This window comes from Trachemys scripta, chromosome 10 (assembly GCF_013100865.1).
Source record: "Trachemys scripta elegans isolate TJP31775 chromosome 10, CAS_Tse_1.0, whole genome shotgun sequence".
NCBI classification, from domain to species: domain Eukaryota; kingdom Metazoa; phylum Chordata; order Testudines; family Emydidae; genus Trachemys; species Trachemys scripta.
This window is the reverse complement of record NC_048307.1, coordinates 38,233,782-38,250,185: the sequence shown is the minus strand read 5'-3', so window position 1 is coordinate 38,250,185 and position 16,404 is coordinate 38,233,782. Positions and strand designations below refer to the sequence as shown.

Genomic DNA, 16,404 nt, shown 5'->3' with positions numbered 1-16,404 from the left:
AAGAAAGAAAAAAGGGGGGCACAAAGTCAAGCCACAGACCCCCACTAGAGAGGGAGGAAAATCCCTGGGCTGAGAGGGGAGAAGTTTAGCTGCAGAAATTCCTCTCAACATGGCCGCCGTTGTTTGTTACTAAATCCCCTTTCGTTTGCTGTCCCGACCCAACAACCTGTGCCGAAGGGTGGAAGGGGAAAAGCCCCATAGGAAACCCCCCAAACCACCCCAAAAGGGAGCCAGGCGCCCCCGGCGGACCCCTGGCACCTTCCTGAAGGGATTAGGAGCGCCTTTGGCAGGGAAATTGCCAAGCCAAACTCAGGCGTTTGGAAGCGCTCGACAGGCACACACACACACACACAGAGAGAAAAACAGCCACCAAAAAAATCCCCCCAGCGGAACAGGGGGAGCGCAGAGCATGGACAGGGGCTCCTAAAAGTGATTCGCCCCCACCCCATCCTACCCATTGTGCTGTTCCTCTGGCCCAGGGGGGCTCTTCTTTCTCCTCACCATGGAGCCGAGGTGATCCGACCTGCTGAGGGGGGGAAATTCATATTCCTAGATGCAGCAGCAGCTTCTCCTTCTCTCTGTCTCTCTCTCTCTCTCTCTCTGGGGCTGGGACTGGCCAAGGCTATGAAGATTTCCAACCACCCCCCTTCAAATTACTAGGCACCTTTCTGCTTTACCCTAAGCTGGAACTTTTCCCCCAGGAAGGTGGCAGACCGTCGAGTACACAATGAGCCCAAAAGCTCTGGTGGCTTTGCAAAGGAGCATCGCTTTGGGGGCTGATCGCCTGTCAACGTTTGCATTTTAAAACGGCACACCGGGAGAGGATTTGGCTTTCCAAAGCCATGAATTTTACTTGCTACGTCATCAACTTCCAGCATTTTTATACTTATTGTAAGCCCCCACCCCAATTAAAAAAAAGCCACAAAACGCTCAGATCCAAACATTTGCTGTCGTTTTTTCAACCCTAAAGAAAACCATTCAGCTCAAAGAGATTCTGCAATCACTCTGCCAAGTAAAAAGTTTAAGCACATTATTTGTTAGAAGTCCACTTAACTGGACTCTGCGGCCACTGAAATGCATTATACATCATCTTTAATTCCAAAATTGACATTTGGACCCACTGTAGCCGATAGCCTGACCACTCGCTTTGCTCTGGTTCATAAATCTCCTCAATTATTATTTTAAATTCAATGGAAAATATCACACTACACACGAAAGGTTTTAGACACTGAGACTTTTAGCAGATTTAATTTTTACAGAAGGGAAAAATATTACAGACACTATATCTAAAAACAACAAAACTACACCTTTCAAGAAAGACGCCATACTAAAATAAAATAGAACGATCTAGCAACAGCAATGCAATCGCCTTATCACAAAACCAGAATCCATAGTCCAAATTCAATTAAGAAAAACCAACTGCCAACAAATTAGTAAAATTCCAAGTAACAACAAAACTAAAACATTTACTACACACTGAAGTGAATACAGAAAAAGCAGACACGAACATAATGCATTTTTAAAAGGAGTCTGTTGGCTGCACAACTATTGTATAGTACAGTGATTTTGTTAAAAAGGGCTGACGTTAAAAGTACATGTTTTTCTCTCTATGCTTTAAATTAAGCCGTTATATTTACAAGTGTAGAATTATTTTGGGAAATGTTCTGTCAACCGCGTACACAACCCTTAATACACATTAAAACGTGGTAAGCGATCCATCTGACAAATCATCCCAACTACACACAAGGCAATTTACAGTTTGTTCAAAACAAACTTTACCTACTAATAAGACTAGTGGTGTAGGATATTTAAGGGGGGGGGTCCAATTCCTTTGGTTGAAAGAGGGTGGTTATAAGCCCACCGTTTTTTTCCATGGTCATAAAGTAAACGAATACATCCTCCAACAACCAGGGCAACAGGGAAGAAAATGTACCCTCTTCATCAGCACAAAATCTGCATAATGAAAGGCGATGTAATGGCTACTGAAGTATCAGAAAAAGCAAGTCTCATAACCCTACTTTCCAACAGTTTCTTCTATAAACTCTTCTGGCTAAAACCTCTCATGCTTATCACAGTTGCAACTCTCCTCCCAACTCACCCACCCAGCTGTTGTCGCGTAACTCCCTTCTCCACATTACACCTGTTTTTCCCTTTCCTCTAAAACGAAAAGATCTTGACACCTTTATAGCCTTTGCTTTTCCACATCTTCATGCTCTGCTACCGCTTCCTCTGGTAAAACCCACACTCTCCTCTATAGGCACTTCTCTTCTCCCCAAAAATGTATTAAGACTAGAAAAATGTGTTTTAATAAGGAGTTGATCTGTGGTTCGTCTGTCCTTCTTTAGACCCAAAAACACACGAGAGGGAAGACAGCGGCAGCGTCTTCAGGTCCCACGGGGCAAAATGCCATTCCACACACAAAATATAGATGCCAAGTTTGGCTTCCTGAAATTGCTCCTCTTTTTCTTGATGCAGACGTCCCCCCAGCCCCAGATCCTAGAGGCCCCATCTCCTAATGAAGCGTTACCTGATGCATCAATACCCCGCTGCAGCCTTTGAGCCCCAGGTTTTCCGGTTGATCTTCTGGCTCCGGCAGTCCCAGGTCCCCCCAGTTGCACCCCAAATCCGCCAGTTCGTGCAGCTGCCTCAGCACGCCAATATCCTTCGGTTCTAGCTGTCCCCCCACATCCCAGTTGTTTCTGCAGCAGCCCGTGCTCGGCCGGAGAGGCGAAGCCTGCTCCCCAGGCTCCCCCAACCACGGCCTCTGCCCCCGGCCGGCACAGCAGGCCGTTCTCCCCAGGCCCTCAGGCCCCCCGACCTGAGCAGCAGCAGCCCCCACCCCTCAGCCCTGGAGCTCGACCCTGCAGCGGGCCGCGTACAGAGGCCCTGGCAGCTGGACGCGGTTCCGCTTCCTCGTCACCCTGAGGCCGGCGGTAGCGCGGGGGAGCGCAGCGGGCAGACGCGGGCCCAGCTGAGCGCGCGTCGATACCCCCCTCCAGACCCCAAACAAACCACCCCATTGGCCGACGGCGAACGGGCGAAAGGCGAGAGGCGGGGCCGCAGCCACACAGCTGGCCAACCAGAGAGCGGCGCGCGGACGGTGACGCAAGCCCAACGCAAGGGGAGAGGCGGGATCTGGCCAGCCTATGCTGGGGTGGAGCGGGCCCAAATCAAGAGGCTTTTGATTGGCCGAGTGAGGGCCAATGGCGATACTCGAGGGCGGGGTCTGAGTATGGAATTCCCTTCAGAAGCGTCTGGGAAGCGGTGTGGCCTGTGAGATTGGCGTTTCCCAGCATGCAGTCTGACTGGGCTGCTGCCAGCACTCTGAAGACAGTGTCTTAGATCCGGGGCGGGGGCAGAGAGCTTGTCACGTGACAATGGTAACACATCTGGGAAGGTCGGCTGTCTTCCAGAACTGAGCAAGAAACATAGCAGCCGACAGAGGGAGCTGTATTAAATATTATCTCCACTTCATTGGGTGGTGTGGCTGCAGAACTAGAAGTAATTTGCAAACTAGATACCATCAGATTAGGCCTGAATAAAGACTGGGAGTGGTTGGGTCATTACAAAACCTAAACTTAATTTCCCCAATACTAATTTCTCCCTACTGTTACTCACACCGTCTTGGCAACTGTCTATAATGGGCCAGTCTCTTACCACTTCAAAATTTATTTCTCCTCCTTTGGTATCTTGCTGTTAATTGATTTATCTAGTTAGACTGACTTAACACTTGGTAAAGTACCCCACATTCTTTTAAGTATCAGAGGGGTAGCCGTGTTAGTCTGAATCTGTAAAAAGCAACAGAGGGTCCTGTGGCACCTTTAAGACTAACAGAAGTATTGGGAGCATAAGCTATTCACTTGCATCTGAAGAAGTGAGGCTCTTACCCACGAAAGCTTATGCTCCCAATACTTCTGTTAGTCTTAAAGGTGCCACAGGACCCTCTGTTGCTTTTTACACATTCTTTTATGTATTTATACCTCCTCCTGTATCTTTTACTTCATACATCTGATGAAGTGAGTTCTAGCCCACAAAAGCTTATGCCCAAATAAATTTGTTAGTCTCTAATTTGCCACAATGACTCATTGTTTTTTGTTTGTTTGTTTTCGGGGGGGGGGGGGGTTGCTGATACAGACTAACACGGCTACCACTGAAACCTGTGTTATTGCAGTTTCTCTTAATCTTTCCAGACACTGTACCCTTTTCAGGAGGCGGATTTGTCTTGCATGCTCCTAAGTTTCACCTCACTTAAAAAGTACTTGCTTAAAAAATCAGCCATAAATCTGTTAAAGTGTCACAGTACATTATTACTGAAAATTTGCTTACTTTCTCATTTTTACCATATACTTATAAAATAAATAAATTGAAATATAAATATTGTACTTACATTTCAGTGTATAGTCTATAGAGCAGTGTAAACAAGTAATGGTCTGTATGAAATTTTAGTTTGTAATGACTTCACTAGTGCTTTTTATGTAGCCTGTTGTAAAACTAGGCAAATATCTAGATGAATTGAGGTACCCCCTGGAAGACCTCTGTGTACCCCTGGTTGAGAACCACTGTGTTAGGGTGTTTGGCCACTTGGCTATACTGTGCTTAAGGTACTGACTCTGAGGTGGCCACAGTCAAAGAAACTGCAGCTCTTGTGTTGCTGCACGAGGGGAGCTCTGTAGCCACTCCAAATCTGGTACAGAAGCCTGCTAGGTACTCTGCAACCTACCATGCACAAGGGGTATGTGATGTGTCAGAAGTAAAGGTAACCTAACTAGTGCCAGAGGAGAACAGAAATGGAAAGAAAACAGCAAAGAAGAAAAAAGCAACAAATGCTGCAGGATCAATCCCATCAACCTGCCACTCCTCGATGCCCCAGAAAACTTCAGCTTTGACAGACCTTCAAAATGGAGAGAGTAGAAGCAGAGCTTTGCCAAGATTCCACATTGCTAGTAAATTCCACCAGGAAATTGGAGCCATCCAGATATTGTCTTTAAATTATGCTGTGGGGAATCAGGCAGAGTATATCTTAAAATTCTGTGATTTGCTGATGATAGTCACAAAGATGACCATTAAAGAGTTCCGGCTATGTTTGATGCATACTTTGTACCCCAGAGAAATGTGGTTAATGAAAGGGTGTGTTGTCAGCAGAGAATTCAAGAACCAGGGCAATCTGTTGAATCCCTTATAAGAGCTGTGCATGCCTTTGTGGAAAACTGCAATTTTGGGACTGTAAAACATGAAAATATCAGAGATAGGTCATTGGGCTTACCAATAAAAGCTCTCACTTAGCTACATTTAAAGACAGATGTAACTCTACAAACAGCTGTCTAGATCACAAAGCAGACTGAGCAAATGCAGCTGCAAAACAAAAGGCAGGCGCAACTTGCAAAACTAGAAAATAGCTAAGGTACTGTAGAGAGACACAGCATGACTGCTAAAAATATTTATAAAACCCCTGAGGCAATGAGGGAAAAGTCCAAGGCAAACTACAAATCTTTCAGAGTAAATGTACAAGATGTGAAAAAATTCATAGCCAGAGAAAAATATGTCCAGCCAACAGGGCCGGCTCTGGCTTTTTTGCCGCCCCAGGCAAAAAAGCCTCCCCCCGCCCCCCGGCGGGGAGCGCATCAGGGGTGGGTGCCAAGCCCGGCCACAGTCCTGCTCTCCCCAGCCGGCTGGAGCGCTGCAGGGAGGGTGGTGAGCCCGGCCGGGGCCCCGCTCTCCCCGACCGGCCAGAGCGCCGGGAGGAGGGTGGAGAGCCCGGCCAGGGCCCCGCTCTCCCTGATTGGCCGGAGCTCCGGGAGGAGGGCGGCCCCGCTCTCCCCGGCTGGCCGGAGCACCGCGGGGAGGGCGGCGAGCCCGGCTGCGGCCCCGCTCTCCCCGGCGGGCTGGAGCACCGGGGGAGGGCACCGAGCCCGCTGCGGCTCCGCTCTCCCCAGGTGAGCGCTGCCCCCTCCAGGTGCCGCCCCAAGCACATGCTTGGTAGGCTGGTGCCTGGAGCCGGCCCTGCCAGCCAAAGCTACAAGATGTAGCTTTGCACACAATATGGACATTTTGCAGCTCTTTGCTGCATTAAGACAGTCAGAGAACTGACAGTTAAGAGCTGTTGTTTTGGGATTGATCATGTGATGACACAGAGCCTGAATGGAGAGTGAAACTAAACATTTATGGAAAAACTATTGACTAACATTTACTAGGAGCAGACATGACAGATGTATCACAAGGGACATATAACCACTTTCAACCCCTCCCAGAGTTGAAATCACTGATACAGTCCTGTGTAGTAGCCCTGAAGGTATTCTGAACAGCACGCGCCAGTTCACCACAGAAACAACTTTCAAAGATGAAAGCTTCGCATTCAGCGTGCATGTGATCAAAGAATCAAAGACCAACAATCTTCTCAGCCACAGTGTGGCAGCCATAATGGGCCTAGTGAGCAAGGTATAAGAACTTGACTGAGTATTTGGTGATATTGGACTTTTGAAAGGAGATACAATACAAATGATCTTAAGAGATAATCCTGAACCATATAGTGTACATACACGTCACAGGATTCCTATCCAATGGCTTCATGAAGTGGAAACTGAGTTAAAGAGATTGGAATGGTTTGGCATAATTGAGAAAATCTCTGAGCCAACAGCATGGTGAGCCCAGTGGTACTGATTACAAAAACATGGAAAAATACAAATCTGTGTGGATCTTAAAAGACATAACATAGCAGTTGTCAGAAAAATATATCTTCTCAACACTGGATGACTTCTTCCCCAAAGTGAAAGATGCCACTGTATTTTCCAAGATGGATTCTTTAGTGGAGTCTGGCAAATTCCTTTAGTTTAAGAGAACGCTAATCAGCCTACATTTATCACACCCTCTGGGAGATTTTGCTTTCAAAGATTATTTTTGGGATTACCAGTGCATCTGAAATTTTTCAAAGAAAGATGGCAGAACTGTTAATAAACACAGATGGGGTTGCAGTTTTTGGGGGTATATTTTGATATATGGATCATTGATGTAAGAACTTGACAAAACCCTCAATGAAGTTCTCAGCTTAATCAGTCAGTCTGGACTGAAGCTAAATAAGGAAAAGTCCATTTTCCACATATATCAGATCAAGTTTTTGGGACAGACAATTAACAAAGATGGAATCAGTCCTAGCCCTGAGAAAGTAAAAGCAATTTGAGAATGAATTCACCAATGAATGTACCAAAACATCTTGGCTATGGTGGCCACATCAAGAAATTGCCTTCAAAGGGGTAAAATAAATTATTTCAACAGCACCAGTTCTCAAGTACTATGATGTGAAAAAAACAACAATGGTCTGTGTGGATGCAAACAGCGATGGCCTAGCTGGTGTATTGTTGCAACAACATGGATCTGTGTGGAAATCCAGTGTATTTTTCCCTCGCACCTTCACAGAAGCAGAAAAACTACATGCACAGATTGAAAAGGAGTACAGCACAGGGGCACGTGAGAACTTTTACTTATATCTATGTGGATTGGATTATTTTTCACTGATAATAGATCATAAACCACTTGTAACACTCAACAGAGAAGACCTGGAGCAAGCACTGCTGAGATGCCAATGTCTTGTGATAAGGTTAATGCAATTTTAACCTAAATATGTTCATGGGAAAAATCTGGTAGTAGCAGATATGCGGTCAGAGAGCCAAGCATTGCACTCAACTACCCATGAGCTTGAAGATGACATAAAGGTGTACGTTGATGCTGTGGACTCATACAGTAGTGTCAGAAAAGGGACTACTACATCATCTACAAAAAGTGACCTTGAGAGATGTCACTCAGAGAACTGCCAGATCTAGAACCTGGTGATGGTGTTTGTGTTAAACTGGATGGAGAAAAAGGAGGGAGAACTCCAGCTGTCATAAAGAAAAGAAATCACCCTAGATCATATGTGATTGAGGCTGACAATGGAGAGTTCAATAGAAATTGCTGACATCTTGAGTTTGTTCCTCAAAGGAACAACCAACAGAGCAAACTCTGCAGGTGGTGAATGCGAACAAGAAGACTCAAAGATTCCATACTGACCTCAGCCAGTCATTGCAACTAATAGACAGCCAGACGACCGAGCTAATAGATGTTTGGGTCATGTAATTAGAAAATCAGTATGATTCAGAGACACTTAACAGACTGATACATACTGAACTTTAAAGATAGTGTAATCGTGTAAATGTTGTAAATGGTAGGAGTGTAAAACGGAAAGGACATGTGATGGAATGCTAAAACTATATTATAATAATCCACCATTAGATGGCGCCATGCATAGCATTCCTTACCTGAACTGGTAACAGCCGTATCTGGCAGTGCATTAAACTATCTTAAAGAGAACACATCTTTTGTATTTCTCTCCATGATCTATATCCAGTCCAAATCTAGTACAGAAGCCTGACTTGCTAGTAGAAGCCCTGCAACCTACTATATACAAGGAATACATGACACTCTCCCTTTCCGTGCTTCATTGTAAAGCTACTGGCTGAAACACACTTCTTAAAAGAGCATATTTCTATATCTTTTCTGTCTGCCCCTGAACAGCTCATCCCCTTGAAGTTTAAATTTTTAACAACACATTTTAGAGCTGGACAAGTTACTGGCTTTACCACTCATCTGGATCTGGTCATCTTCTGTTCTTGAGGAGTAGGGTGACCAGACGTCCCGTTTTTAATGGGACAGTCCCGTATTTAAGCCCTACTACAGGTGTCCCTACTTTTTCTTTAAAAAGGGCAAATTGTCCCATATTTTCTGTGTCCGCCCCCCCCCCGCCCACATCAGTACTGGCGGTTCCTGCTGCTGGTTGGATCCCTGCTTGCCAACTGCCTGCCCACCAGTGGTGAGTGGGGGGGGGGGGGTCCAGTGGCTGTCGATGGGGGTGGGTGTGCAAAGCTGGTGGCGGGGCAAAGATGCAGTGCACGGGCCAGCTACACCCCCTGCCGGTCTGTCAGCGCAGCCCCTGCTACGTGCCGGCTCTCGGCCCCCTCTCCAATTTCCAGACGGCATTGGCTGTGCGCTGCAAGCCTGCAAGCAGGTGCCAGGCAGCGGCTGGTTACATGTCGCCTCTCCTGCCTATCCATTGGCCCTTTATGTGCTCCACCTCTTGCTGTCCTCTCCCTGCTTTGCCACTTCGCCCTCACCCCCCCCACCCCCCACGTGAGAGAGATGTACGGGATTGTGTGTATGTATCACCTCTCCCCATGTGTGTGTGGGGGGGTAGGGATGTGTGTGTCACCTCTCCCAGTGTTAACACTAAAGCCTTAAAAAAGGTAAATAAAAATAATTCAACTACACAGTATTTCTTTTTAACAGGGTGTGACGGGGCAGACCGGCCCTGCACTGGCGCAGCAGGGGTTAACCCTTCCTTCCTGGCAGAGGAAGCCCCACCCCGGAAGCCCTGCTGGGCATGCTTCAACTGGAGGCTAGGTATAAAAGCCTGCAAAGCTGCTCAGTTGGGGCTGACCACTGGAGGAGAAGGATGCACACTGCCAGCTCCTGAGGAGGGACAGCCCACGCTTCAGGCTCCAGGAGCCAGCGTAGCCGGCCCACACCCTGGATCCCAGATGGAGGACCCGCCAGAGGGGAACGGACCGGAGGAGTCTGGGACATTGAGGGTAGGAAGTGACCCAAGGGAACTTTAGGGACCAGCTGCGTTAGAGCAACACTGACGATTGGCGTACTGCAGCCAGATCCCCACCGAGCCAACGGCAAGGGGAACCCCGCCATTAGGAGAGCCCTGGGTCGGGACCTGGTGGAGAGGGAGGACCCAGGTCCCCCTATGCCTCTGGCCGTTGGGCCACCCTACCCTGCTACTGAGGGGGAGACGACGGACGGGACACCACCAGGAGGGGGTGCTCCACTGGACAGAGCTAATTCCCAGAAACAACCAGTAGGCGGCGCCAGGTGGTGAGTCCCAACCCTGTTACACAGGGGTTCAGTCAACTTGTCCCATATTGAGTATAGGGAAATATGATCACCCTATTGAGGAGAGTTTTTTGTATAGCTGATTAATTTCTAATCACCAAATCCCAGAAGTGTAGACTCCTTTTCAATAGAATTCTTCCTCCACTGAGGTTATGATGTAAATACTCTTGCTACTATGGTTATGTATCAATTTAACTGGGTTCAGCACCAGATGCCTCTTGTTTCTTCTCTACTGTGTACCTTAGTCTTAAGCAAGTAATATCTCAGAATGCATGTACTCTCTGCACTGTATTGTCCTTCAAGGACTGTGGGAATACCCTATAATTGTATTATGTAATCAGACCCTTCAACTTAGGAAGATGCACTTTTTATTGCATAGAAATCACAAACTGGACATCAGACCTCAATAGGTAAATTGACCAACCATGTCTTAAAATTTCAAATACAGGAATTATGTAGTTGCATATCAGCAATAGGGGCTGTTTTAATAAGTTGGTGTTTGATGAGCATATCAAACTGGTATGTATATGTGCTTCTATATTATCCTAAGCCTGTGAGGAAACTAGGTGATCAATAAGGTGTCAGCTGCCACTAAGGATTCCCCTTGTGGATGTTCAACAATAGATTTAAAATCAAACCTATAACCTGTCTCAAAGGGGATCATTTCCAGATGAATAGAAGTGGCTTGTAGTAAATCACATGCTTGAATTAATTTTTTTATGAAGCTTTTGCATTACCATGTTACCACATTCTCTTCCATGTGCAAATTGAAAAGATGCTATACATTAAAATAGGGATATTAGTTGTTTCCTTTCTGTACTTTTAGGAAACCTCTATTTAATCTAAGTGGCTTCCATGGCTAAGAAACAGAAGGAAAAAAAATAAATAAAACCTGAAGTTTTTGCCCAAGAAGGAACAAGAATTCTGTTAAGGCTTGAGACTCATCACACTATTCTACACCATTCTGGGCAATTCTCAGATTGTTACTACTGCATAATATTTTGTATGCTTTGACTTCTTCTTTGTTTTTTAAAAGTTCTTTAAGTCTTACCTCCAAAATGGTATGTCTTAATTAAAAAAAAAAAAAAAAAAAAACAGGTAAAGAGGGTTACAGTACTACATAGGTCGTTTTTGCTCAAAATTCCAAAACTTCATGGTCAAAACAATATTAAAGATTTAGGGCTGGATCCCACAACTGGATCTGCTTTGGCACACCCTGACTTCAGTGAAGAGTGTAGGGAATCTAGGCTCACATGGAGCTTGTTGCAGGATTAGTGCTTTAAAAAAAAAAAAACTAGCCCAAGAGGATTTCTGGTACTCAGGGGCACCATTTGGAGGGGTTGGAAAGCTCCTGTTCGCGCCCCCCCACCCCCAGTTTCGTACAGGAGGTGTGTTCCCAGGGGGAGCGCTTAACTGCACAGCATTAGTATGGAATCAGAGCTCGCAGAAGAGAGGAGCTGCTCCCAGTTTGTGCCCCTGGGGCAGAGAGTCAGTATTTTGTTTACAAACAGAGGCAGGGTGATTAATGGCATATTGAGCTTCATTCAACTGCATATTGGGCTGCATTAGTAGACGCATTGCCAGCAAATCAAGGGAAGTGATTATTCCCCTCTATTTGGCACTGGTGAGGCCACATCTGGAGTACTGCATCCAGTTTAGGACACCCTGTAGCCAGGTGAAGGACTCACCGATGCGGCACCTCCTGCTGGTCGTCTTGGGAATTAGCTGTCCAGCATATGGAGCACCTCCTCCTGGGCAGTGTCTTGCCTACCGCTGGCCCCCGTGTCCCTCCCAGACCCCAGTGCCCATCTTTCCCTGGGGTTCTACCCCAGCAGTAACCCAGCGTCTGGCTCTCCCCTCCCAGGGGAACCCCCAACCCTCTATCTGCACCTTACCTTAGTGGCTACTGCCAGTCATCATCTAGCCCCCATTCACTGGGGCAACTGCAGTCTGTAAAAGGCCACTCATCATTGGCAAGGGGGGTTTGGACAGCTGCCTCTGCCTAACTGCAGTACCTTTCTTTAGGCCTTGCACAAGGCCTGCAGCCTGGGGGTTTGCCAGGCTGGAGCTCCCCAGCTCCCTTGCCCTATTCCCCAGCACTGCTCCAGTTCAGGTACCCTTTTCTCCCAGGCAGCCAGGTCCTTCTCCCTCCACACCTAGAAAGAGACTGACCTAGCCCCTGGCTCACAGCCCTTTTATAGGGCCAGCTGTGGCCTGATTGGGATGTAGCCCCAGCTGTGGCTGCTTCCCCAATCCACCTAACCTTCTCTCAGGAGCAGGGAAACTGCCTCGCTACACCCCCCACCACCTGCCCCTGGAGGAGGGAGGGCAGGGCCTGAAGTGCCTACGCACTCAGGTCCATGTCTTCCACCTCCAGGCCCTGCAGAGACTCCTTTATGGTGCAAGTAGTCCAGCGTGGAGAGTACTGGCGCACGCCTTCCTGCGCCGCTTCTGAGGGCTCCGATACGACCGGCAGCCCCTTTATCTCAATCCGAGAGGTCTTCGGCGAGACCTCTGCGAGCTGTCGGTCTTCTACCAGGACCTCCTCTGGACCTGGAAACTGTTCTCAGCAACCAGGTCCATGGCGGCCACCGGGGGGCGGATCTCCTCGCGGAGCCCCTGCTACACAACCCCCAGCTCCATGTGCAGGTGGCGGAGTCCCCCGCGGTGCGCCAGAGGTTGGTCCTGGCAGAAGTCACTAGAGTCGGAGACCTCCTGGACTATGACCGGGGAGACTGGCTGGATCCCCTGACGCTCGCTCAGCGCATGGGGCTCTCCAGGCCTTGTACTCCCCGGCGCATACTTCAGGAGGTGAGGCCCGCTTTGCCGCCCGCAGCTCGGGTTTGCCTCGACGGGGTCCTGCACGAGGGCACGCCCCGCCCACCCTCCACCCTTGGCCCTCGGACCTTTTCATCGGGCCCCTGCCCCATGGATCCAACCGGCCCCCCCGCCCCTTCTCTGTGAGCCAGCTGCATGACTTGCAGCCGGTTCGTTTCCGGACCGCGCCAAGGAAACATCTATACACGCTCGTGCTCCACACTCTTCACTTCCTCACCCTCGTGTCCCACCCCGATACGAAGTGGTGGGACCTCCTGCCACCTGTCGAGGGTGAGAAGCCCCGGTGGGCCAGCCTCTATTCCACCCTGGTCCCGAGGCCCGCCGGGGATATCAGCTGGCGGCTCCTTCATGGGGCTGTGAGCACGGGCGTGTACTTGGCGTGGTTTACCTCTGTCCCAGACACCTGTCCTTTCTGCGGCATGAGGGAGACCCTGGCTCACGTTTACTTAGAGTGTGCCAGGTTGCAGCCCCTACACCGGCTCCTCACCGACATTTTGTTGCGGTTTTGGTTACACTTTTCCCCTCACCTTCTCATTTATGCACTCCCTATCCGTGGCCTCACAAAGTCACGGGACCTCCTGGTCAACTTCCTCTTGGCCCTGGCTAAACTGGCCATCTATAAAACCAGGGAGAGGAGGTTGGCCGATGGAGGTTCCTGTGACTGTGGGGCCTGTTTCCGATCCTCTGTCCGTTCACGTATCCGGGCAGAGTTCCTCTGGGCGGCGTCCACTGGCTCCCTTGACACCTTTGAGGAGCAGTGGGCACTGTCCGGGGTTCTCTGCTCGGTATCCCAGTCAGGTTCCCTTCTTTTGACCCTTTGACCGCACTCCTGTCCCTGTTTTTACATTAGTTGTCCCCCGTAATTATTTGAGTTCCAGGCCCTGTAGATCCTCCCCTTAGGCTGGGGGGGGGACCCTTTAGCAGTGGGCGGGCATAAGCATAAGCCCGCCCACTTCCCAAAACCCAATAGGTACACTCCCCACCACCTGCCCCTGGAGGAGGGAGGGCAGGGCCTGAAGTGCCTACGCACTCAGATCCATGTCTTCCACCTCCTGGCTCTGCAGAGGCTCCTTTATGGTGCAGGTAGTCCGGTTGTGGAATTTAAGTTGCCCACCCCCCAAATCTGAAATGGCACTCCTACTGGTACTTACCACACAAGTGTTGTGTTATAGAATTTTTCATGTGCAGTGCTTTAAAAAGGTGGGTAAGCATTAGCTCCACTTTGCAGATGGAGAAATTTTCACAGGAAATGTTGCTTTCTACATTTGTTATTTTTATAGTGCCATAAACTTACATGGTGCTTTACAAACCTATAAGAAGACACGTTCATTTCCCCAAGGAGCTTAGGGTCTCAGGCTCTGAGCCTGCACACATGCACATAAATAAGTTTGTACACTTGAGTAGTGGGACTAGTAATGTGTGAAGTTACTCATATGAGAAATGTTTGCAGAAATGGAGCCCAATAAAAGACATTGGGCAAAAGCTGAGATAAGGCAGGGTAGTGGTGGGTTTTGAAGATGGCTGAACATTTTTGCATTCCTTTTTATAGCAGACAGGGTCCAAGAGGATATGCTTGTGGTAAGCTTTTACATCAGCACAAAACAAAATGCAATTCAACTTTTATGTTAAATTAACATAGTTCCATTGTTATGACAGTAGTGTAATTTTGGTTTGTTTCACGTCCTGTATATTTTATGGTATAAATGAAACAGAAAAATATATTAAGTTGCACATTTAACAAGAAAAACAGGAATAGAACATTTTTGCTGTATTGAATGTGTATAGCATTGCTGTAGGAACTTAAACTCTTATGTCCTAACTCTAATTTAACCATGCAACCTCAATGTTGCATCAGGTTTTTTTTAAATTCAGTTTATAACATGTTATAATATTTGGCCAATAGAATATCCTCGTAAGCCCTTTCTTAGCTATAAAAGAGAGCCACCAGCATGGTAAACATCTTTCTATATTTTTCCTTTTCGATTGCCTTATGTTTGATGCTGTGAAATCTCATTCATGGCTCCTTCTTTCCTCTTAAAATATTTTCTGTTTAATGTGAAAAATGACAATGGACTGTCCTTCTATAAAAAAGGCAGTCCCTGTCCTTTCCTATGCAGGTAAGATGATTTAAACAAGTGGTCAAATCTCCACTGTTATTAATCCTTACAACGTATTAAATAGAAAGCACCTGGTCATATGGACTTAACTAGTCTTTCAGTGCTCAGGGTCATGCGTTCAGAACAGGATGAAGCATAGTGGGTATTGCTAGGGCTTGTACACTCCTTAAGCCTGTCCTGTACCTATCCTTGTATGTATTACTCTTGTAGCTGTGTCAGTCCCAGGATATTAGAGAGACAAGGTAAGTGAGGTAATATCTTTTATGGGACCAACTTCCGTTGCGGAGAGAGACAAGCTTTCACTGTGACACTCTGAATATCTTTCCCAGACCTGAAAAGAGCTCTGTGACGCTTGAAAGCTTGTCTCTCTCCCCAACTGAAGTTGGATCAATTAAAGATATTACCTCACCCACCTTCTCTCTCTACGTATCCTGTCATTAAACAGGAGACTTCAGATTTCCTGGGCTGTTAATCTGGCACCTTTCACAAGTACAATAACACAAGTTCAATAACAAAAAATCATAATAATATGGGAGGAAGGATGGTCTTTTGATTAAGGCATTGGACTGGGATTTAATTAATCTGTCTTGTATACTCAGGTCTGGTCTACACTATGAGTTTAGGTTGACTTTAGCAGCATTAAATCGAATTAAGCCTGGACACGTTCACACGACGAAGCCCTTTCTTTCGACTTAAGGGGCCCTTTAAACCAGTTTCTTTACTCCACCTCTGATGAGGGGATTAGCGATAAAATCGGCCTTAGCGGGTCGGAATTGGGGTAGTGTGGACGGAATTCGACGTTATTGGCCTCCGGGAGCTATCCCACAGTGCTTCATTGTGACCGCTCTGGACAGCACTCTCAACTCGGATGCACTGACCAGGTAGATAGGAAAAGCCCCGCGAACGTTTGACTTTCATTCCCTGTTTGCCCAGTGTGGAGAGCACAGGTGACCACGCAGAGCTCATCAGCACAGGTAACCGTGATGGAGTCCAAGGATCGCAAAAGAGCTCCAGCATGGACCGAACGGGAGGTAGGGGATCTGCTCGCCATATGGGGAGACGAATCAGTGCTAGCTGAACTCCGTAGCAGTAAAAGAAATGGCAAAATATTAGAAAAGGTCTCAAAGGCCATGAAGGACAGAGGCCATAACAGGGACGCACAGCAGAGCCGCCTGAAAATTAAGGAGCTAAGGCAAGCCTACCACAAAGCCAGAGGCAAACGGAAGGTCCGGGGCAGAGCCGCAAACATGCCGCTTCTACACGGAGCTGCATGCCATGCTAGGGGGTGCAGCCACCACTACCCCAACCGTGTGCTATGACTCAGTCACTGGAGAAACACACAGGGAAGCGGGTTCAGGGTACGAGGAAGATGAGGATGAAGATAATGTAGATAGCTCACAGCAGCAAGGAAGCGCAGAAACTGGTTTCCCCAACAGCCAGGATATGTTTATCACCCTGGACCTGGAGCCAGTAACCCCCGAACTCACCCAAGGCGTGCTCCCAGACCCTGAGGGCACACAGGGGA

At 47.8% G+C, this 16,404-nt stretch overlaps 1 protein-coding gene across 3 annotated transcripts in view; it reads right to left on the bottom strand.

Annotated features, from left to right (window-relative positions):
- CRAMP1 (cramped chromatin regulator homolog 1) overlaps nucleotides 1-2,982 on the bottom strand; it is a 125,160-nt gene extending 122,178 nt beyond the window's left edge. The window contains exon 1 of one of the 3 annotated variants that reach the window (XM_034784554.1): nucleotides 2,528-2,982. Coding sequence is in view for 2 of the 3 variants with exons in the window: in XM_034784552.1 (XP_034640443.1) it covers nucleotides 455-504 (50 nt within the window). In the remaining variant the exon portion in view is untranslated. Of the gene's footprint in view, nucleotides 1-454; nucleotides 777-2,527 lie in introns of those variants that run through there. The other 2 variants (XM_034784552.1, XM_034784553.1) reach the window with 2 other exon arrangements.
- Nucleotides 2,983-16,404: the final 13,422 nt, after the last annotated feature.